Below are 21,751 nucleotides of genomic sequence, written 5' to 3' on the forward strand. Positions count from 1 at the left end.
AATTATTTATTTTGAGGAAGCAAATTAATAAGGTAATAGCTATTGCTCTTTAGAGAAAGAAGATACTGAAGCCTGGGCTCATTTTAATTTGGAGTATATGTGTGTTGCTTTGGACGCATTTCAAGATCAAAGCTTTGCGATGCTGTACAATAGCAGCAGTTTTGTGCTTTGACATTGGGTGTAACGCCCCAAGGGAGGTGGGAGAAAACAAACCTGTTCAGTGAGGATGGGCAGCCATCAAGGAGATCCCTGGTGGGGGAGCATGAGGCTACAGCTGCAAGAAACTTGGAAGATTGTAGCCGTGATGGCGTTTAGGGCTGAGACACCAATCTGAAGTGGTTGCATCCCTTTGACATGTTGACAGCTGAGTGAGCAGACTTTTCTGTGCTGGGTCAGCCCACCCTGGAATTTGAGATGTTTCTCTTGCTCTTCTCATCAACAACATGATGGATTGATTTGGTTTGGGCTCTTTAGCATTTGTTTTTCTGGTTACTGCTGCCTGAGCTAGATGAGCAAAGGGAGCTTCATCTTTAAAATGCCTGTTTTGCTCATCCTGAAAAGCCAACAGTGAGGCAGAGTATGAGTTAGGTTCAACCCACCTGCATTTCTGTATCATGCCTGGAGCACAGAGAGAAGAGAAGCCGTAGTAGAGGCCTGCAGGCAATCCCACCCTTTGGTCTTCAGATGAGCATTGTTGTTAGATGCACAGTGCTGATCATACCTCAGCCCTTGCTAGACTCCAGGAATGTGTGGTCCCCTCCTGCAGGCATCTACYAGAGCTGAAGCTGCATTAGATCTGGAGGTTGTCTGGACCTGGGCATTGTGTGTATGCTTTGTGTGGGAACATGTAGATGCTACTGKAGTTGAGATGTGTGTGAATTGGAGTATTCTGAGGCCAGAGCATTAGCCCGTGGTGAGGCTGGAGATACACTTGCAGAACAAAACATAGTATGTGTTTCTCTAGCAAATAAAATCACGAAATAGCTAAAGCTGAGTGCTCAGAAGTCCTGAGCCAAGTCAGAAAGATCGGAACTCCTAAAAACGTTAGGAGCTTTAAAGAGAAGATTGAGTTCCATTTTTGAATGGTTTGTTGTGTTTTTAAACTCTCTCCTCTCTGCTTGAAGTATCTGTGATAGCCAAGGTTCTCCCATGACTCCAGAAGTTGAGGATTTAAGGAAAACACCCAGTATTGCAGAGCTGATAATGCTGACACGCATGGAGCAAGGCTTGGAAAAGCAGTCCCACTCGGAGAGGAACACAGTGGGCAGAAGCTGACTCTTTGCATATAATATTTATCCCTTTAATTTCACCCTAAAGGAAGATTTTGACTTTATATTTCGATGAGAAGCTCCCAGAAACCCTCTCTGTGCACCCTGTTTGAGGGAACCTAGCTAAGTGCTTTGCTCTTGCTCAGGAGTTGCCTTGTGGCTCGGCMTGGGCTGGAGGAGCTTGGGGAGACAGATGTGTCTACGCAGAGGTCTTTTCCATGCATCCTTGCCCCTCAACTTGCTTCATGGCAGATGCCCTGAATCGCATTGCCCCTGCCCGTGGTATCGGCTGTTGGAAGTGCCTTTTGGGGCCTTTTCACCCCCAAAATGCTTTGCTCACTTGCCGCTTTCCTGTGCGTACTGTGGGCCGGCATCCTGAAGAGACTCATGTCAAAGAGATGCTGAGATGGCACCTCTTGGAGGAGAAAATGGCCTCTTTATTTTATCTCCTTGCRGTTCCTCATCTGCAAAAACAAAGTGTGAGGGTATTTAATGCCTGACGCGCGTCAGTGCAGCAAACTGTTATAGTTGCTAGGCAACAGCAGGAAACCTAGTTAACAGCATCGGAGGCACAACTGAATCGACCTGGATGGATCAATTTTCAGGTGTGATCTCGGCTAGGGTGACTTTCCCAGCGTTTGCCCTGACCCCTTTCATTACAGCAATTTACTTTGCAATTATGCGCCATATTCTGCTCGGTTTCCGTTGGAATGAGGCAGTTCCTGGAAAACCTGACCTCCTGAGTTTACTGAAACCTTGCAAATATTCAAGGTTGAGCCCAAGAACGTAGCCTGTGGGGAAGGGAGGGCTGCTTGTCTAATGGGAGGTTTCCTTTCCGGAGAGGTAGCGGTAGAGCGTGGGCTTCTTTCCCTCTTTGATCTCCGCTTTCCGGCCGGATGCTCTGGCSGGAGGTGAGAAGTGGGAGCTGTCGATTCGGGCTGCGATCTTCGCATTTGCCTGCGATCGCATTGGCTGCCTCGTTTTCTGCCTCGCTTTCCCRTTGAGAGGAAGAGGGACCCCCGTTCTTGCTCAGCGCACTGGGGTCGTTGCAAAGGGAGCGAATAGTGGTTGAAAAGTGCGGGGGGGCCYGAGGAGGAAGGAGCCTGGTTGTATCTAAACGCGTTGTCTTCACTGAGCCCCTCATGGAGAGTGGGTTCCTGGGCTAGGGAGTTTGTTTGCTGTTCTGGTGGTTCTCCGCTGTAGGCTCTTCCCTTGCATCTAAAGCTCATATATGGCCTTGGTTAATTGCTTTGGTTCTTCAGGTTCTTGTATTTACGAGTGCACATTCTCTTGCACTGGGACAGAGAGCTGGTAAGGCTGTAAATGTCACTTGGGGTGTGTGGCTTGCTCTGCTGGAGAGGTTATTATGAAGAACCTCTACTTCCCCTTTTTGGGGGATGTCCGTAGATTTAAATGGCCTAAAATTTGAGGGATTCACTTTGAATTTCATAGGTATATCAGTTCTTTTGTGAATCACCAGAATGCAACGTTTGAAATGTGTGGCCGTGGTGCTTAAAACCGTGATTTGTTTGCTGCAGGAGTGAGCTGCGCAGCATGCTGATGCTGACCTGGGTTTCACTCGTGGTGGTAAATTTGGGAGATGTAGCAAGTTGGTAATTGAGCTTACTGGCACCAACTCAAACTTGCCCAAACTAAAGCCCAGCCTGTCTGCAAGCCCCGAGGCTGGGAAGAGGTTGAGTTGAACCTGAAGGTACCACTTTTCCCAGGGCCGAGGAGTTTTCTCTGGCTTCCACACTCTGTTTAGGAAGCAATTTTTCAACTCCTCCTCAACACTGAGTTATTTGGGCAGTTTTATCTTTAGAGTTACATACAGACTTGCTGGTTTCTGCTGACGTGGGCAAAATCAACCATGAGACGTTGGAGCAGACCCCCTCTCTCCTTGGGGCCCGAGACAGGCGCTTGTCGAGCAATCAGAACTGTTCTGGTTTCTGCTTTAGAAACAAAAAAGATGGAGATCTTAACGATTCAGGCTAAGCAGGTTGGCATTTTTTCTTCCTTGTTGCACTGCAGTGGGAACATAGAGAGATGTACAATTAACATTTTGCTGTGGGGTAGATTGCAGTGGGCAAATGCATCGGGGCAGCTTCCTGAGCCTCTTGCACTCTCRCATGCTCTGCCTGTGCCCAGGATTTCTTGGGTCTCGGAGATTAAGGAGGAAGGAAACGCATCTACTCACCAGGCAGATGCTGCCCTGCCTCCTCACACTTGCCAAGGGGGATGTGAGGTGTATGTATTGCATGGCGAGATGGCCAAGTCATGTGCTTTTCGTGGAGCTGGTGTTTGAGGCTTTGGTATGCATATGATCCTGCTATTTGGGACTGTCTTCTTAGAAAAGTTCAGCCCTTGTCTTGCCTTCCTCGCCTGAGTGTTTCAAGGATCTGCAGAAGACTTTCCTCTCTTGTTTTCCAACCATATGTCTCTAAGTGGAAGCACCATGTAATAGTCAGGTTATATGTTGATTAGGACAATTTCTAAAACCTTTTGCTGAGGTTGTGGGTAAAACTCTTAAACTGCGTTGTCTCAAATTACCGTCTCCCATTTTCAAAGGGAAGAGAGGAATAAATTCCAGAGACACTCATCTGTTTTTGCTTTTTACTTCATTTCTGTTCTGTTATGCTGAGCTCACGGAGTTTTGATTGCTTCAAATTCCAAATTGAAATAAATCTTCTGATAACTGTCTGGCATGTGTGGCACCTTCTGCCAGGGAGCCCTGCCTGACTTGGGCTGTGAAGCAAACAGGGTGTTGATGCAAGCTCTTGATGGCTTCAGGAGACTGGGGGGATGGTGATACAGTTATGTTGGGCTTTCATGTTGTATTTCAGCCAGTGAGCAGATGGTTGGCCAGGATATTGCAGCCCCCTTCCCTTTCCTCTTCCCCTTTCCCTTCCCCTTTCCTTTTCCCCTTCCCCTTTTCCTTCCCCTTCCCCTTTTCCTTCCCCTTCCCCTTTTCCTTCCCCTTCCCCTTTTCCCCTAGATGTAATTACTAAAATACATCTCTGGTTAAGGGAGTCTGAGAAATCTCCATCTGATGCCAAAAAGGCTTCATGCCACATAATGGGAGAAAACCCACTGCTGAATGGCTCACTTCACAATTTTCTCCTTTCTTTTCAGTTCTCTGGATTTAGTGTTAAGCAGCTCAACTTAGGTTTCCTTTTGTTTTAATTCTGACCAGTTCCAGAGAGAACAAACGCAGACACATAACGAAGGAAAGATCCATCTTTTTTTTTTTCTTTATATTGTAGCACCAGTTGTCCTGATGACAGATCTTGTCATTATGCGGTGTCATTTTAGATGTTTGCACTGCACCAAAAGCAAACGAAGGAGCCTGCAGTCTAGTCTGTGTATTGAATAACAATGTTTTTCCTGCAAAAAATCTGTTAAGTTCTTAATCAGAAACATGAGTTTTACAGAGGCAGCCTGTAAACTGCTCCAACTCAAAGAAGTGATGGTTCAAATTTCACTGGTTATCAGTTTTTGTAGCCCTTTATAATTCTGAAGGCTGCTCTGCAGTGGAGTCATCTTGAATTTGAAAAATAGAAGAACTAATGTTTTACAGTGTTATGGGTCCTCTGGGGCGTTTTTTTTTCCAGCTGAAAAAGAGCTTCTTGATAAGCAGTTGGGAGATCCTGGGGGCAATACTGGGCACAGGTATTGGCCCTTTGTAYGAAATCAGGAGAGGGAAGCAGGAGAAGCAAGTGTAACGTTGAAAGGCTTAAAATCACTGCACTGGAATCTGCTTCTCATGAAAGATCTTGTAGGGGACTGCATACTAAAGAGGTTGAAAACTGCTGATCTCGAAGAGCTGAGCTTCTTTGTGAGGCATCTGTCTCCCAACTGCCTTTCAAGCAAAGATGACTGCTAGGAAGCTCTTTGCTCCGCAGACCTCCCACTGCCTTCCTGACTTTTCAGGAGGGTCATGTGCAAACAATGTGATCAAAGGGTTTTTTTTTTTAAGTGTTGTTTTATTTAAAGCGTGATGACTGTTCTGCAGACGGTTTTCATTATGCAGAATTAGAAGATTTGACTGCTAATCAAACATGACCCCAATCTTTGCTCCATGGACTCTCCAGAAAGGGGATACTGATAAATTTGTATGTACTGGCCTTGCTGGGATTGGTCTTCTTCCTCTTAGATTTTTCAGTAGTTACATTAGAAATAGTGCCTTGCTCTTGCCCTTTGAAATGTGTTGAGCTTCATGGATATCAGTGGACAGTGTTTCAGGGATCCTTTTTGTAATAWGATTTATGGGCGTTGAGAAATTGCCTGGTCAAGAAGGTGGTGAGGAGTCTGACAGCTGTGGCACAGCTTTTGGAGTCCTTGGAGTTGACTAGATATTTGTTTTAGTTGATTTGGGTGTGATCTATAGTTTTGATGGGACTGCTGGGCATGCAGCAAGCACATGGTCCTTGTGGAAGAGTGAAAACTCATCTGCCAGTGTGATTCATGTGGTTGGATTTGGGAGCTGCTACCACCCATTTGGATACTGTGCAAGTCCCTCCACTGGCAGCGCTTGGACTTAATGCTGGTGCCTCACAGGTGCCATCAACGCATGTCACACACATGAATGAAAACCTGGTGGTCTACCAGGAACAGGCAGAAATGTTGCCACCCCTTCTGTAATTGGAAACAAGGCATGGGGGCAAGAGATGTGTCCAGATTCACACAGAAAATTGAAAGCTGTTTTAGGAAGAGCTCCGACTGTGCTTCTCACCATGGAAAGTGTCTCGGCGTGGGAATGATGTTCCTCTTGGCTCTTGCGGTCAGAACCTGAGAGTTAAGCTCAGCAGAAACCTTCCCCAGCCTGCCATGCCCCTCCAGCTTTCCTGGGATCTATCTCTTCAAGGCTGTGCCTGTTTTTCTTCATATAGGAGGTAACATGTGACTTGGCTGCAAGCAGAAGGTGCCTAGCCTTCTCCTAGCCCAAGCTAATGAGATATCCAGAAAAGCTTCATCAGCCAATGCCTTTTATGTAGTGGTTTGAAGGTCTGTGTATATAGGGGTAGTGACCAATGTAATTACCACAAGGTGCTGTTCTGCAGCAGTTATTCATGAATGACTCCCTGTCCTGGAGTTAAAGTCACATCCTTCTGGAATAATTAATACACTCACAATGTATTCCTAACTTATTCTGGAATAAAATGTCCACAGAGGGAGCCGAGCTGGAATAGCAATTGTGGAATAATTTATTCTGCAATAACAAGTTAATTTCACTATGTAGACCAGCCCTAAAAAGCTCTGAAATGTAAGCTATATTGGTTTTGAGGGGAAAAAAATGGAAACCACTAACTTTTTTTGAAACTACTGAAGYGAGCTTAGCTATTTAAGAATAATAATAACATTTCTGTGATGTAAAAATGTTTGATTGTGGTCTCCTTAGTGAAATTCAATAGCAAAAGAAAGAGATGAGTTTATTATAAATTGGGGTTGTAAAGTTTGGCAGGAAAGTGCACCCTTATCTAATGCAGGCGTGTGCGGGGAAGCTAGCTGTCAGCATTGCAACCCAAATTGGGCTTTACTGCATGGGGCTCCGGCTGCTCATGGTTGGGGGCCAGCAGCGGTTTGGACTGGTTGCTGGAGGGGAGGTGAAGCTGTTACTTATTTACCTTCAAAAACACAGTTCCCACCCAGGGATTACTCTCGCTTTGGGGGTGGACTGTCTCATCTTCCCTAAAAGTGCAAAGACCTTCTAAAAAGGTCAATCCAGCCTCGTTTTCTGCCTCTGACAGAGACAAGCAATAAGGAAGGAATGGCAGAAATACCAATAAATAGCAGAGTGATCTTGTCCCACTGTCCTGCGACCACTCTTTGGAGATAAGCTGGCTGCTGCTGACTCTTCTCCAAAGGCTGTTCTTGCGTGGTGCTTTTATCAGGACGTGTCCAGGAGGGCTTTGAACACMCTGAGGGGCTTTGCCTCCCCAGGCTCAAGGTGATGCGGGGCTATGCAGGACGCCTCTGCGTTGCTGCTAGGTGAACTGTGCTACATGCTTGTCCCCGAGCCTGCAGCTGGGGTCTGGGCTTAGCTCCACAATGGATTTATGGAGAGCAGACAAGGACAAGTACTGAAAATTTTTTTTTTTTTTTGACCATTTTGGGGGAGCTTTTTCAGTACAGAGCCCTTTTCTGTGTTTAAAAACAAGGTTTACCTGAAGGAAGTTAATTGACCTTTTCAGCAAATCTGTTGCTGGGACCGTTACCACAAATGCTATTGAAATGCTTGATAAGTAATAATGTTGACAATGCTGCCAGTAACTTAGAAAGTCAGATATTATCCTCTGTTTCTTAAAAAAAAATGCAGAGCTATTTTTAATGGAAAAAATGTCTTTTTGGGGGAAGAATTTGGAGCAGATTTTCTTGTTGAATCTAGGCTGTCTCTTAGCCTCAGAAGGCTTCTGAGGGCCAGGAAAATTATAACTAATAGCTTCCCTATAAATTGTAAAGCTGCTATTTTAAGGTCTGGTATCTCGGGGAGGACCAGGGTTGTGTTCTGCTTCCCTCCGTTGCTGTGTGATGTCCTGGTTTCGTTCTAACGCTGCGCGGGGTGCGCGTGCTAGACTGGCTGCTGGTCCTGCCCCTTGCAAAACAAAGACGTGTGAGCAAAACAAATGCTCTCGGGCTTGCTTTTGCTTTTGAATTTGTTGGTGGTTAGTGTGTGCGTRTGTGTGYRTGTGTGYGTGTGTGTGTGTGTGTGTGTGTTGGGAGGTGTTTCCCCTTTGGACGTGGCTTGCTCTGGGATGGTGGTTAACACATCACCTTACCATATCACCATCTGCAGGTCTGGGCAAACCTTCCTTTCTCATTCCTCCTCATCTCCCTTTTCACCCCGTGCCTGAGCTGCTGCTGAGGAGCTGCTTTAGGTTAGAGGCAGAAGCCAGCCTGAGGCCAGACCAGGACTGTGGGGAACAAAAGGCCTGGAAAAGTTGCCGACGCAGAAGGGAGGCCGTGTCTTGGAAAAGCAGGTCAGCAACGGGAGCAAATTTGTGAAGAGAAAAGGATGTTGCTAGTGCTGGAGTAACTCTTTGCCCTACCAGGAGGTGCAGCGGAACGAGCACACACCAGCAGTCAGAAACGACGAGCGCAAGGAGGCTCTGACCGATTTAATAGGATTATATAGGCATAACTCAATTTTTATTCAGACAGAGCTGCTGACCCCACGGCTTCTCCCCCAAAGATCAGCCTCTCTCCGTGGCTGGGTGATTCTGAAGGCTGGGTGCATCCAAAGGCTGGGTGCATCCGAGCGTTTTTTTAGTCCTCCCAGATTCCTTAAGCAAAACTGTTCRGTTGTGTTCATGTGCTGCTGTTGCTGTGTCCCGCTAAACGGCTGTTTCGGATCCTGCTGGTTGTAGTAAAGTGCAAAGCCCTGGGCTAGCTAGGTCTGGATCTGAAATCCCTGCTGCCCCAGCCGGTTCGGCTTGCGAGGCAGCACAAAGCGCCTGGGTCTTGCTGGCCGTGGCGCAGCCGTGCAAAGGACAGCGGTGTTTTGAAAGGGATTCTGGCGCGCTAGGCACTTTGCTTTTAGCAGTCAGGGTTATGTTTTTTTTTTTTTTCTTGGGCGAAAGGGTTGCACAAATTGCTACATAGAAAGGACCACGGAGCAAACAGCACCACAAACTCTTGAATGCAGCAAAGATCCGCGAGTCCGCAAGAGCGGCGCTTTCACGCATGGATGAGAGGCATTTCCTAATTAAAACCCTTTTATGTGTTACGAAGCCAGCTTCTCAGCTGCTGGAAATCTGGGTGGCTCCACTGAAGTCAGTAGTTGACCGCAGCTCACGATCGAGCCTCGCGTGCGAGATTTGGCATGCCACATTGGTTTCCTCGAGGCTTTTTGGCGGGGGCCGGCTCAGTGCAGCGGTGTGAACTGATGGGGCGCGCAGATTCCAGCCAAAGCGAATTTCCTCCTCGTGGGTATTTTCTTTCATGCTTGAAAATAACCGTGTATCTTGTGAGAAAACATCTGGGTAATAACAAGGAATCATGTTGCTCCTTGTTCAGATACAGCCGTTAATAAACACAGAGAGAAGGTCGATACTTCAGGGATTATTGCACAGAGAAGAACTCCTTTTTATCTCTTTATTTAGAGCCATTGCATTCACCCGTTTTCCCGATGAATTTACTGCACGTACTGATCCTATCTTCCTAATTTTCTCTTGGTTTTAAGTAAGTTCTTTATATTCAAGCTTACCATGAAATGCACCGTAGCAGTAAAGAACAGAGATTTGACAGTGTTTTGTCACCAGTTATTATGCATGCAGTACATGTTAGCAAAGATGTGGTGAACTCTTCCTCTCTGCAAGTCCTCTGTATTAGTTCTGTTGCTGCGAACATGATGTTTGGATTTGGTCTGGGCTGCTAGCACAGGAATTCAGCTTGCAGGGCCACGGATTAGCAGGGGAGATCAGTCAGAGCCTTAAAACTGGTTGTGTTTTTTCCCTTCTTCCCCCATTGCCTTCAAAGCAAGGGTTGTGTATCTGGGTAGATTAAGACAAAAAATCTTTGTTGAGACAGGGAGGAAGGATGTGGAAGGTGATGCGGGCAGGGACGTTTTTAGGCTTGGAGCCGGGAGCGATGTTTTTAGGTTTGAATAGGCAACAAAGAGTGCTGCGGGCCAGGGAGAAGGTGGGAACAGTTTTGGCTCTTCTGGGAGAATGTCGCTGAGCAGGACCAGCCTGCTGGAGTGCGGATTTGGTCAGACCTCCCCCCTGAGCTGAGCAGGGGCCGGAGGGGGAGAAAAAACTGCATTTCAGGCTCCTAGATAAACAAACACCAGAAAGCTCGTAAGGGTAATAATGGAAATCACTGGGAAATTGAGTTAATACAAGGGCATCTGTGTAAGTGAATGCTTGGGACGGGGAAACGGCATTGTCCTTTAACTCTACTAATGCTGAAACAGATGGGAAGCGCGGCGCACTTCACGCATTAGCTGGCTCAGATAAAGAGCGAAGCAGAGGCCGGGCCGTGTGGCTGATTAGAGGTTAACAGAAATAGAAACTGGCGGATTGACTCTTCATTTGCAGGAGGTGTGCTGGGACGGGAGCAGATGGCGGCGCGAGCGTCCCTCCAGCTTACTCAGCTGCTCCGAGCCGCTTACGGCTACCTCCGGCACAAACAAGGGTCCCTGCAACCTCCCTGCTGAAAGCTGCAGCCCGTGCTGCTTCCCCGGCGTGCCCAGGGCCACGGCATTTCTCCAGGCTGGTGGTGGTCTGGGACGGAGGCCTCGAGTGCGTGCCCGTGGTCGGTCGCGCTTGCGGCCGTGGCGCGTCCTGTCTGTCTGGGTCCCCCCGTGCTCCCAGACGGAGCTCCCCGGCGCGCAGCGGCTCTTTGTTACGGCTCCTCCGGCATCAGCTTGGGCTGCAACCGCGGCTCCCGGCCGAGGGGGTGTAACTGTCTTCGTGAGCCCTGGGAAGCCAGGCTTGCTTTTCTTGGGTGGTAATGATGGAGAAAGGGAAGGAGTGTGTGGTGGGGGCAGGGTAGGGGGAGGCGAGGGGGAAACATCGAGCACAGAAAGCGCCCGGCATTGTGCTGCATCAGCGTTCGCCGCGCTGGGCGATTGCCGGCCTCATTCCAGCACCCGTGCTCCCYGCAAAGGGCTCCCTCCGCACCTTTGCGTGCGGCATCCGTGCGTCAGAAAGAAGTGGCTTTGGGGAGGGCGGCAGGATGCAAATTCATATGTGCGCCCTCCTCTCATTGAACTGCTCCAAGCACAGATTCTCTATTTTGCAAGGGAGAAATTGCAATTGATTCAGCCTTTACCTCTCTCTTTTTGTTCGCTGAGCGCTCTGAAAAGGCACATTTTATCTGTGTGTGACAACACCTGCCTAGGGTGCCTCTCATTGAGCTCTGCTGAATCAAAAGAGCAACAAGAAAAGTGGGTTTAATTGCACACATCTTCAGCAGAGTCTTTCTTGCACTTGCAGCACAAAAGGCCAGCCCTGCGCTGTTTGAATGGAGCCTGGGAGGGCTGCACTGAGCACTACTCTCCATTACTATCGGAGGCAGATGATTCACTTTGCCGGAGCATTGTCATGTGCAAATGAGTTCATGAGCCCATCTCCTTTCCAACTGCAAGGTCAGAGACTGAGCAATTGTCAGGATCAGCTGGCTGGAGGAATTGATCTATTAGCTAGAAAGCTTTTGGAGATTTTACTAACCTCCGTTTCCTACCGCGTAAGCACACAGACACCTTCCTCCCAAGGGTGTTGTCTACATTACAAATATTGACTGATTTTAAGTTCGCATTTGGAAAGCTGCTGTTTCAAGGCTCGGAAATGTGACCAAGAATGGCTTATAAATAACACTCAGCGCTGCAATTATTATTCATTGCTAGTTATGGCTTTCACACAGTGGAAAAACAAATGGTTTTTCCACTACAAGCTGGAGCTGCAGTCCGTTTAATCACTAAAGAGCTTGGAATCATTTTAGTTTAAAATACCTTTCCGCTGTGACTTGGAAATTTTAAAAATATTTGGGTCATGTTAACCTAGTTGTATATGAGTTGCGCTGAGAATTTCAATTTACCTTGTCTGCATCTGCCGAGTCCCATAAATATCTGTGTATTCTTTCCCCTTTGCTTTCTCAGAGCTCTTGCCTGTCTGAAGGCTGAGCTAGCAGTCTCGCACGCTGCAAAACAGCTGCTGCTGTGCCGGGAAGTCGTATTGCAGGGAGCAAAACACTACCCGGTTTCTGACTCTAACTTCAGCCCCACTGGACATCACCCATGGGTGGGAGAGAGGAAGGGAGAGAGGATACTCAGAGCCTCCCAATTTATTAAGATTGATGAAACCAGATTCAGTCAAGCCCGGCAGATGCCACATCAGAGTCATCCTGGCAATATCGTATGATGTGTGCATTTATCACCATTACGTGCCAGCTTTCCAGGCCGCTTCATAATAGGGCAGCAGCCTGTTGTGCTGTGGACACAGATTTGAAATTGGGTTAGTCTGATTAGACGCAGGGAGCTGGGGGCCACCTTCCCCCCAGGGCTGCGTGGAGGCAAATGCGGCTGGCTGCTGGAAGCTGCCTCTGGTGGCTTTCCATCACGGTGCCCTTGCTGGTGCTAGCAGAGCCTGTGCCCAAACTATCAGCTTCCGGTRTTTGGAGGACGCTCATGGTTTTAACAGTCAGATGTGGGGTATGTTCTTCATCTGTAATGTCTGCTTGCTTCCAGCTGATGGTGCCTGCTTGAGGCAGGTAGCCGTGGTGGTGCTTTTCCCTCTGCAGGGCCATTCCTGGCCCTATTTTGAGGCTCCTTGAAGACCTCCCAAGACTGAGGGATTCCTACAGGAGGCAGAGGAGCCACAGCGACCTAAGGACATGCTCCCTGTGTTAGCCATGTGTTACTGATCCTGGACCTCTTGTGCATCCATGCCTGTGCAGAAACCTCAGACTGTTTCTGGAACCTGGTTTCTCTTGGGCCAGGGCTAAATCCTAGCAGAAGCCGATCTTACATAGAGGCTGCTTCATTACCAGGGTGAATTCATGCTCCGTGAAAAGCAAGCAAGTGCTGTGCCCGAGAAGAGAGCTAAGTTTTCAGAGTGGCCCAATTTTGCAAATGACAACTGTGACTCCTGCCTGAGCTGTGGTGTGAAATCTGGGGGATGGTTGTGAGCAGCAACTGCGAGGGGGAGCAGTGTTGAGCGCTCTCGAGTTCCTGTCTAGTGTTGTATCTGCAAAATCCTCTTTCTCCTCCACGTGGGTCTTCAGGATGCTTTGGATTACACAGTTACAAGAAGGGAGCAGGTTACACCTGGGCTTTGCTTGTTTCTTGGGTTTAAATTTCCACGTGTGGTCTAGTACTAGGTTCGTAGGTGAGTTTGTTTTGGAAGGGCTGAGCAATATCAACTTTTTTTTTTACATGAATGATTTGAACGTACCACTTTCTGAACCTCAGATTTTGGATGTAATCAGCTTGCACGTTGGCTTTACCTGCTCAAAGGTAAAGGACTCAGGACTCAGGTTTTGTTTTGGGGATGTTTCATCAGATTTAATATTCAGAATTTTAAGACTGATTTGATTTTCTCCCTGTATGGATTGCAAAAACAGAGTTGTAGAGACTGGTTTAAGAGCAGAGAGGGTAACTGGGTGATTTTCTCTCTGAAACAGGAACTATCTTCTCCATCCTCCTGTCAGAGATAATCTTAGCTTCTAGGAAAGATCAGCTGCTTGCAAAGCCCTGGTTGAACTAATGCAGTTTTCAGTGTCAAATGTGAACTGTGTTTTTTCTTAAGACGCCAACCTGCAAATGCCTGATCCAGCAGCAATGGCAGGAGCAGCTGAGTCATCCCTAGGTSAGGTAGCTGCGGGCAGGGACCCCACCAGCTGGTGAACTGGAACTGCAAGACAGTCTGCTAGTTGGCTCATGGACATCTGGGTTAAAAATGCTTAGCTGAAAGCTTGGCTGCTTTTAAGGAACTGGAAGAGTTTGCAAAGCTCCTTTTGGTTGAGTAGATTTGGAGATCAAAGAAGTTTCCATCTAAGTTAAAGATGTTTTTGTTGAGGCCTTAACAGTCTTGTCTTAGCAGGGGAGTCTTCTGTGTTGGAGCTCCTGCTGAAGGCTTGATTCTTCATCGCTGTGACAGAGCCCAGGGGTGTTTTGTGGACATGCATTGCTCTCTGCCTGCAGAGTCTCTGTTAGGAAAATGTTGTCCCACTAACGAGTTTAGAAGTGCCACTGGTGTGGAGCTTGTGAACTCCCAGAAGACATTTCTAGGATCTATTTTATTTTAAATCAGAGACAAAATGATATCCTGTAGCACAGAAACAATGTCAGAGCTGAGACTGCAGGAACTCAGAATTGGATTCCCTCAACACTGAGGTTGGTGCTTTGTTGCTGATGAATTGTTTGGGTCTAGGAGTAAACTTTGGCCTGCCAGTTATCCTCCTAGCTCTTCTGTGAGACCTCAGTGCAGCCTGCTTTGTTCATCACTGTGACTGCTTGGCATAGCTGTTGCCCAACTGGTGGAGGAGTAGCCAAGTGGGGTTGTCCATGCTGTTCCTTTGTGAAGTGTATGGGTTGCCTCTGAGATCTTGGGACCATAGCTTGTCCTGGACAGAGGCAGATCATCATCCTGCTGGCAGCAGCAGAGTTTCTTTTGGCTGGGGGCAGATCTGCCTTGGTATGGAAAAGGTGCATATTGTCCCCATTTGATGGGCCAGTGGAATTGAGGAGGAGATGTGGTAATCCTGCAGCATGTGACAGTGAAATCTGTGGCCGTGTTCTGTTCATTTTTTATGCTGACTTTGCTCAAACACAAGTAACATTTTGATGTTTCCATAGCATCCTACTGGGGCAGGTATGGACTCAGCTCTTTTTGCAACATAGACTGAAGCTGTATTCACTGGGAAGTAACCATAAGGTATCCATCCATGTTCAAAGCAGGAGAAGGCTGAATCTGGGGCAGGAAGAAACCAAGCTGCAGCAAATGAAGCTGTTCCTGGGACAGAGCTAGGCTCAGATGAAGTGTAATGAATCTGTAGTTACAAAGATGAGATTTAATTATTTCTTTTTCATGGTTTTCAAGCCCTGGCACTGTCACTTGCTGGCAGCAAATCAAACACCAAATTCGTTTATATTAAATGTATGCTGGGAACAAAAGATGAAGTCCTAGATAAGCACTCGACTGTAGGAACTTCTTAAATTGAAATGTGCAGGGGGGACACAGAGGAAAATACTTGTTTTTGTTCTCAGCACTATCCAGGCCCTGCATGCATGGCCAGGGCTGTGTTTCTTGCTGCTGGAGTGCCCATATTGCCTGCATCGAGTGTGTGGGAAGTGGGAGGAACRCCGAGGGGGGCAGGGGACAACTGTCCTTTCCAGGGTTATCCAAGCTTGGAGCGGGTTCATAAACTGTAGCGTGGTAGCAACAGTGTTTTGCATGAACCAGGAATGCTGCTTAGTGAATGATAGAGTAACCACACCATAACCTACTTTTTAACCGCCACCTCTAATCTGGTGATACCCAACCCTTCCTGATGGGCAGGGAAAAGGTTTCGGAGCCTCAAAATGAAGGGACCATTTAAAGGAATTGTCCTGCCCCCTCAGGAGGTAAAAGCCAAGTTTTGAGGGTTAGAACAGTGTTGCCTTGGGAAATCCTTCTCCCAGCAATGGGTGCCTGGGGTTGGCATCAGAGTGGAGACCTGGCTGGCTGGTCGCTGCGTAGGACTGAGCATGGAGAGCTGCACGCTTACCTCGCGTTAATGTAAATATTCCCAAATAATGCTGTTGTTCTGGCCAGCTCCCCTCTCTCTCCCTCTCGCTGTGTTTAATTTCCGACTAAGCTTTTGATAAATGCTTTGTATAGAGTTTCTAGTTTATCTTGAATAGACCTGCTGCCGTGACAGCTAGAATCTAAACTGACACTTGACTTCAGGCTCAAATGCCAGATTAACTTGGCAGCCGCGGACACGCTAAATGGTCCTATTCGGCGCAAAAATCCAGGCTAGGAGTTGCAGGGACCCTCTCACTGGCTTTGAGCGCAGATGGGGGATCATGGCTCGTCGGGTTTCTGATGTCAGCCGGCGCCTCCGGCGCTGGGGGAAGAGCTTCGTCCGGGCAGAGCTGGGGAGCGGAGGCACCCGGCAGGTTTCGCCGGTGTTCGCCCGGCGCCAGCCGCGGCTCGGCACCCGCTCGGGGCAGCGAGGCAGCCGGGAGCAGCGTGGGAAGCGTCCGGATTSAGACCACAGGTTGTGTGTTTTTGGACATACACCTGCGGGAAGCAGGTGGTTTGGTTGAAGGAGCAGATCTCCCCTAGCCTTGCTCTGGCCACCCCCGGTCAGGACCCGGCCCGTGGTCTGGGTGAAACAAGCATTTTCAGGCAGTGTTTATAGCTGGTAATTTGTCTCGGAGGGTTTTTTATATATGTGTGTGCGCGCGTATGTGTGTCTGTGTGTGTATATACATATATTATTGCTGAAGAACATCGTTTCCAATACTTTTAGCTTGTAAAAGTAAACCAAGGAGAAACTGGCAGCGAGTCGGAGCCGCCTGCCAAGCCCTGCAGACCAGAGAAGCGGTAAAACGTAAACACTGGGGAGTTTCTCCGGGAGGTTTACGCCGCGTGGCCGCCGGGGACGGCCTTGCGCGGAGCGGGGGCCGGCGGGCCCGGCCGCGGCGGGACGGTGCCGCCGCTGGCGCCTTCCCCCCACGGGGGCCCCGGCCCGGCCCGGCCGCCGCTCGCTCTGCCCTCCCGGGCGCTAAAGCGGACCTCCTTGACACTTAATCAGATCTGAATGTGGCTTTTGGCATGGCTTTAAAGGGACTGGCAGTGAATAGCTGGGTTTTGATGCCATTTATTAGAAACCTCTGGTAGAATTTGTCGCGGGAAGCCTTTGTGAGAGCTGGCGGGCGCACAAGGGCCCGACGCGGTTAACGCGGTTTAATGTCGCCCCGCCGCCCCTCTGCCCTCCTGCCGTTAGTGGTAGGCCTCTCCGCTGCCTGCTGGGGGGCTCCGACGCGGAGCTGCCGGGCGGCCCCGGCCGCGTTGACTCGCCCTCAGGGGAAGCGGGGAGGCGAGGAGAGGGCCCGGGGACGCGGTGGGAGGCTGGGCGCAGGCGAGGCGGGGACGGGTGTCCCTTTGCYGGGAGGGCGCCCGGCCCCCTCGGCACTTTGCCAGCGGGGAGGGCTCCCCGGGAGGAGCCACGGTGTCTTGGCCCGGCCTTGATTTCAAATGAGGTTGATGAGCATCCAGGCTTTTCTCTCTGACTTCATCCCAGGTTCGTGCGGTGTATCCACCATCCTCACACCCAGAGGACCTTCCCTTCTATCTTAGCCTATTTTTCACTCTTCACCTGCTTTTGAAAACTGTTGGGACTTTTTTTTTTTTTTTCCTTTTCTCCACAGTTTGCACCTGAACGTGAGAGCAGGCATTTCCGCCCCTCGCGGCACCTGGGCCGAGGGATGTTAACCTTTGCCGCCGCCATTTGGGCTGTCCATGCAGCCCGGCGCGCGGGTCGCGCTGCAGAGCGACTCCCTGGCCCTGAGGAGCCGCTGGGTTTCGGGGACGGCTCGAGTGCCAGCAGCGGGTTCGCAGGGGAGCAGCAGCTATGGCAGAGCTCTAAAAACAAGCTGTTTCCTCCTGGCCCGAGGTCCAGGGCCGGGCATTGCTTCTGTGGCGGCTCTTTGTTCCTGCTCCGTGGCAGAGCTGGGATCTGCGGTTGTGCCCTGGAGCTGCCTTACCTGGCCAAGGGACTGAAGCTGGAGTTGCACTGTATTTATTTATTTATTTTTATCTGCCTCATCAAAGAAAAGAAAGCTGGCTTTTTTTTCTGCCACCCCTTGCTCATGCGAGTTGYGGTGCGAGTTCAGCGAGACAGAGGTGTGAATCGCTCCCAAGAGAGAAAGAGACTGTGAGAGTCTTAAATGCCCGAGAACCGAGCGGGTTTGCTCTTTCCCTGTGGGTTTGGTTGTTAAATAAGCTCGCTGAAGAGAGGAGCTGCGTGTTTGGGTTGGTGCAGAAGTGCTCTTGTACATGGGCTGGGTTTTGAGTGACGGTGCAGGCTGTTGGGACAGTGTGTGTTACAGCCACGCTCCCCAGTCCCTTGCACAGACACATGCATGCTCCTCCGGCAGTGGAGTTGGTAGGGTGTCTGCCTGGGTTATTTAAGCTGAAGTCAGCAAACAGAAAGTGTGAGCGAGAATGGAGGGGACTGAGTGGATAGTGATTTGCCTTTCCCAGGAGGTGGGCAGGCAGCATAGGGATTTTGCGCTTGGGTGATATGCTCCTTCAAGCAGTAATGCCCAAATGGCTTTTGGTGGCCTTGTCCACCTCCCAGAGCTTGCATGGGTGGTGGTGGTCAGTACCAAGCTAATGTGGTATCTCCTTGCTCTTGTTTTCCTTCTTCAGGTTTCCACCTCAGCGGGACAGTCACAGAGCCTGCGACCGCCACCGAGCCAGAGGTGACCTACAAGGTTGCCATCAGCTTCGACCGCTGCAAGATCACATCAGTGACATGTGGCTGTGGGAACAAGGACATTTTTTACTGCGCCCACGTTGTGGCACTCTCGCTGTACAGGATCCGCAAACCGGACCAAGTCAAACTCCGTCTTCCTATCTCAGAGACCCTTTTCCAGATGAACAGGGACCAGCTCCAGAAGTTTGTTCAATATTTGATCACGGCACACCACACTGAGGTGCTGCCCACTGCCCAGAAGTTGGCTGATGAGATCCTGTCATCCAATTCGGAAATTAACCAAGTGCATGGTAATTCTTTGTTCCTTGCTTGGTGGTTTGGCACTAATATGCTCCCTTTTGGGGGCTGAGGCTCRCAGTTTCACAGGGGCGGCTGTGGCCTTCCTTTTGCCATCTTTGTCTAGTACTGCATAGAGAGAGGTGACAATGTCAAACTGAAGTTAAAGCATGGGCATTGGTACCACATTGATGTTGGCCTTGTGTCCCCTCCTTACCTCTCTATTCCTCACATCAGACGCTGGCTTAAACAGACAAGACAAGATAGAGCAGGCAGGCTMATGGTGCACAAGAAATAGTTTAGAATAGCACGGAAAAGTTGAGGGCAGAGGAAGGAAGCATGTTTACTCCCCAAAACAGAGGGCTTTTCTGGGGACTCGGTGCTGAGATACCAGGGAGTGGGAGTCGTAGCGTGGAGGTGGCCTCTTGAGCATGTGGTGACACAGTGCTAACCCAGCCCTGCACGTTGCTAAGTCAGATGCGGCTGAGCTGGCAGGAGATAAAACTTTAATCTCCGCAGGCGTTAATTTGCCCATAATAAATGAGCACTGCTGTCCTGACCTAGTGCACAAGGCAACAGTGATGTGCCATGGTGCTTTGTGTTTGGAAGAGGCTTTGGGCTTCCTTGCACGGCAGGTGCCCTGAGTGGGACAGTGCTGATCCCAGCCCTGCTCCAGGTGCCTGCGAGCCTGGGAGGTGGTCACCCTACCTGGAGAGGTGCCCTGGGGCTATCCTTGGCAGTATGAGCCGGGCGCTCAGGCTGTCTTTCAGAGGAGCTGAGTAGCTGCAGTGACCCTTTCTCGAGGAACTGAGGTTGCCCCCAGGCCCCAGCAATGAACTGTGCGGCACTGTGCCTAGCCCTCCAGCTGTAAAGCAGAGATAATAAACACTTATCTGCCACGGAAGGGCGTTGTGGGGATTAACGCATGTCTGTTAAGTGCTCTGAAGATGAAAAGCCCCCTATGCAGCCTAAAATAGGATCTGGACTGGTTGAATCCACATATAGAGGTGAGGCTGGGGGTCCACCTCATCGTGCTGGTGATGGCAGCTCAGATCTCAGGAGTTTTCCTCTCACCTTGGCTCCATCCGATCATTCCTGCTTCCACCTTGGGAGAGGCTTTTGTCTCCTCCACTGGGCCACATCTGCTATGTGTGTGGTTGTGCTCTGAAATTTCTGGTTTGGGGGGTTTCCTCATTTTTTTCTCATTGAAAAAGAATGAAGAGCTGTGGTACTAGATCTGCAAGATATTGGTGAGCTCTACTTCCTCCCTGAACTGATCCACTGGCGCTTGGGTTGGGAAAGATCACTTTTATACCATTTTTTGAGGCTGCTTTCTCCTAAACAGATTGAGGAAAAGCTTTTATAGCCCTGAATATTTATTGCTATAGAGTCAGCAAAAGACTGGTGATTGTGAGTCTTACAAAGATACAGATGTTGGCTCTGATTCAATATCTCTCTCTTGTTTTTACAAGTGGTTTTAAAAAACAAAGCAAAAATTCTCTCTCCCCTGAGACTTGCACAAATTCATGCCCTCCAGTGCGCGAGTTTGAACTGACTGAGAAACGCTGCCTTATTCCACCAGAGAAGACAACTAGCCATTTGGCTACCTAGCCAGACCCACAAGCAAGTTTACTTCTCTCTAAGAAGAATTTCAGCTTGACCTCATTCTGGAGAATGATGCAGAAGATCAGCATTAAGATGTCAAATTAATAAACTTCTCACCCTGTGGAAAGGAAAGCTAAAGAGCAACCACCTTCAAATTCAGAGAGGGTTGTTGTCCAGGGTTTTGGCTCACAGTCCTCAGCACTGTTGCAAGCTTTGTCCTCTCTACCCTGCCAGTAAAGCACAGCCACAGTGCAACCGCACTGCAGAGAGCTCCTCAAGCAATGAACCCAAGACAAGGAACTTGGGAACGGCTGCAGCCCATGCCTGTGTGGGGCTGCCGATATAAGAGTAATCCAGCAGCTCCTCTGGGGCTCGAGTTGAAAAGGATCCAATTTTTTTTCGCCTCTTGCCCTTCGCAGTAGCAGATCACACATCCTTAGAAGGTCTCTGATCCTGAGATCTGAACTTCTTTTAGGTATGCTTTAAATAGAGCTTTAGGCTTATACACGTTTCCTGGTCTTGACTACTTCAGACCCCTGGGGTTGTGTCTTCGTTTACCTCTGGGTTGAGGCCAAGATGGCTTGTAGGACGATAACCTTGGCCACCCAGCAGTACCCCAGTGTGTGAGCAGAATGACACTCAGAGCAAGAACAGCCTCTCCAGAAACTCTTTCCTTTTAACATTTCCTCAGGGAATCTGTTTAGTTTCATATGGAGATTGACTCTTTCACACCTGCCTCTGCTCACCAAAAAGGTTACTTCTAATTGCATGTGTTGCAGCTTCTCTGGCTCCAGGAAGAGCTCTCACGTGGTCTGTGCAATGGGATTGCCCTTTTATAAAATAATACTCCCCTGTCCGATCGGGGTKCTCTTTCTCCCTCTGCAGAGGCTGAACAGCAAAGAAAATTACAGGCAATTGCCTGCGTTTGAGAACGTACCAGTGCCTGGGGCGCGGTACTTGTATCAGGGCTTTAGATCTTTGCTCCTTGCAGGAGCTGGCAGCTGCAGGGCTGCACACCGTATGCCGATCTTCCGGGCTGCCTTCCTCGAAGGAAATGCAAACTATCCAGTAATGATGCAGTCTCGGAGCGCAGCCAAGCCACTTGCTTATTCTCTAAGGATTCAATCAGAGCAGAGAGCCTAGGTGTGCCTGGCTGTCTGCTTCCCACTTGACCTCTGTATGCTTAAGTAGGTCACGTTTCTGCTCTAGTAGATCGCTGCAAAGGGCAGTGTGCTCATAGCGAAAGTGTCTCACGTGTATAACTCCTCCATTCTCCCTGTCTGAAGTGGCAGCTCGAATGAGAAGACCAGAGTGGCTTCTGGTGCTACCGTTTCCCCTCCCCAAGCATGTTCCTACTTCTTATGGAAAATGTCAGCATGACTGTCCGGCACGCAGCCAGGCTGCAAGGTTGTCGTTATGCTGGCAAATGCCACTCGCTGCTTCCTGGCCTATCTTGATGGGGTGGCTGCTGGGAGCAACCACAGGCTGCAGCAGGAAAGCTTTGGTTCAACAACAAAAAGTCTTACAGAGTCAGGAGCATCTGGCGGTGGCCATGATGTTACCCTGTCCACCTCCATTCCTCATTTTTCTCCCTGGTGCCCCTTGGAGCAAATCAATTCCCTGCACCCCCTGGTTTTTGGAGCACCAGCCTATGGCTCATGTTGGTTTCATAGAAT

The 21,751-nt window shown here is 49.2% G+C and overlaps 1 protein-coding gene across 1 annotated transcript in view; it reads left to right on the forward strand.

Moving 5' to 3' along the window:
* The window catches only part of ZSWIM5 (zinc finger SWIM-type containing 5), a 53,286-nt gene that overhangs the window by 1,888 nt on the left and 29,647 nt on the right, over nucleotides 1-21,751 (forward strand). Inside the window, exons 3-4 of the mRNA XM_085308201.1 lie at nucleotides 10,580-10,715; nucleotides 18,128-18,484. Coding sequence (XP_085164327.1) covers nucleotides 10,580-10,715; nucleotides 18,128-18,484 — 493 coding nt within the window. The remainder of the gene's footprint in view (nucleotides 1-10,579; nucleotides 10,716-18,127; nucleotides 18,485-21,751) is intronic.

This window comes from Rhea americana, unplaced genomic scaffold (assembly GCF_003343005.1).
Source record: "Rhea americana isolate MKP2758 unplaced genomic scaffold, rheAme1 scaffold_27, whole genome shotgun sequence".
NCBI classification, from domain to species: Eukaryota; Metazoa; Chordata; class Aves; order Rheiformes; family Rheidae; genus Rhea; species Rhea americana.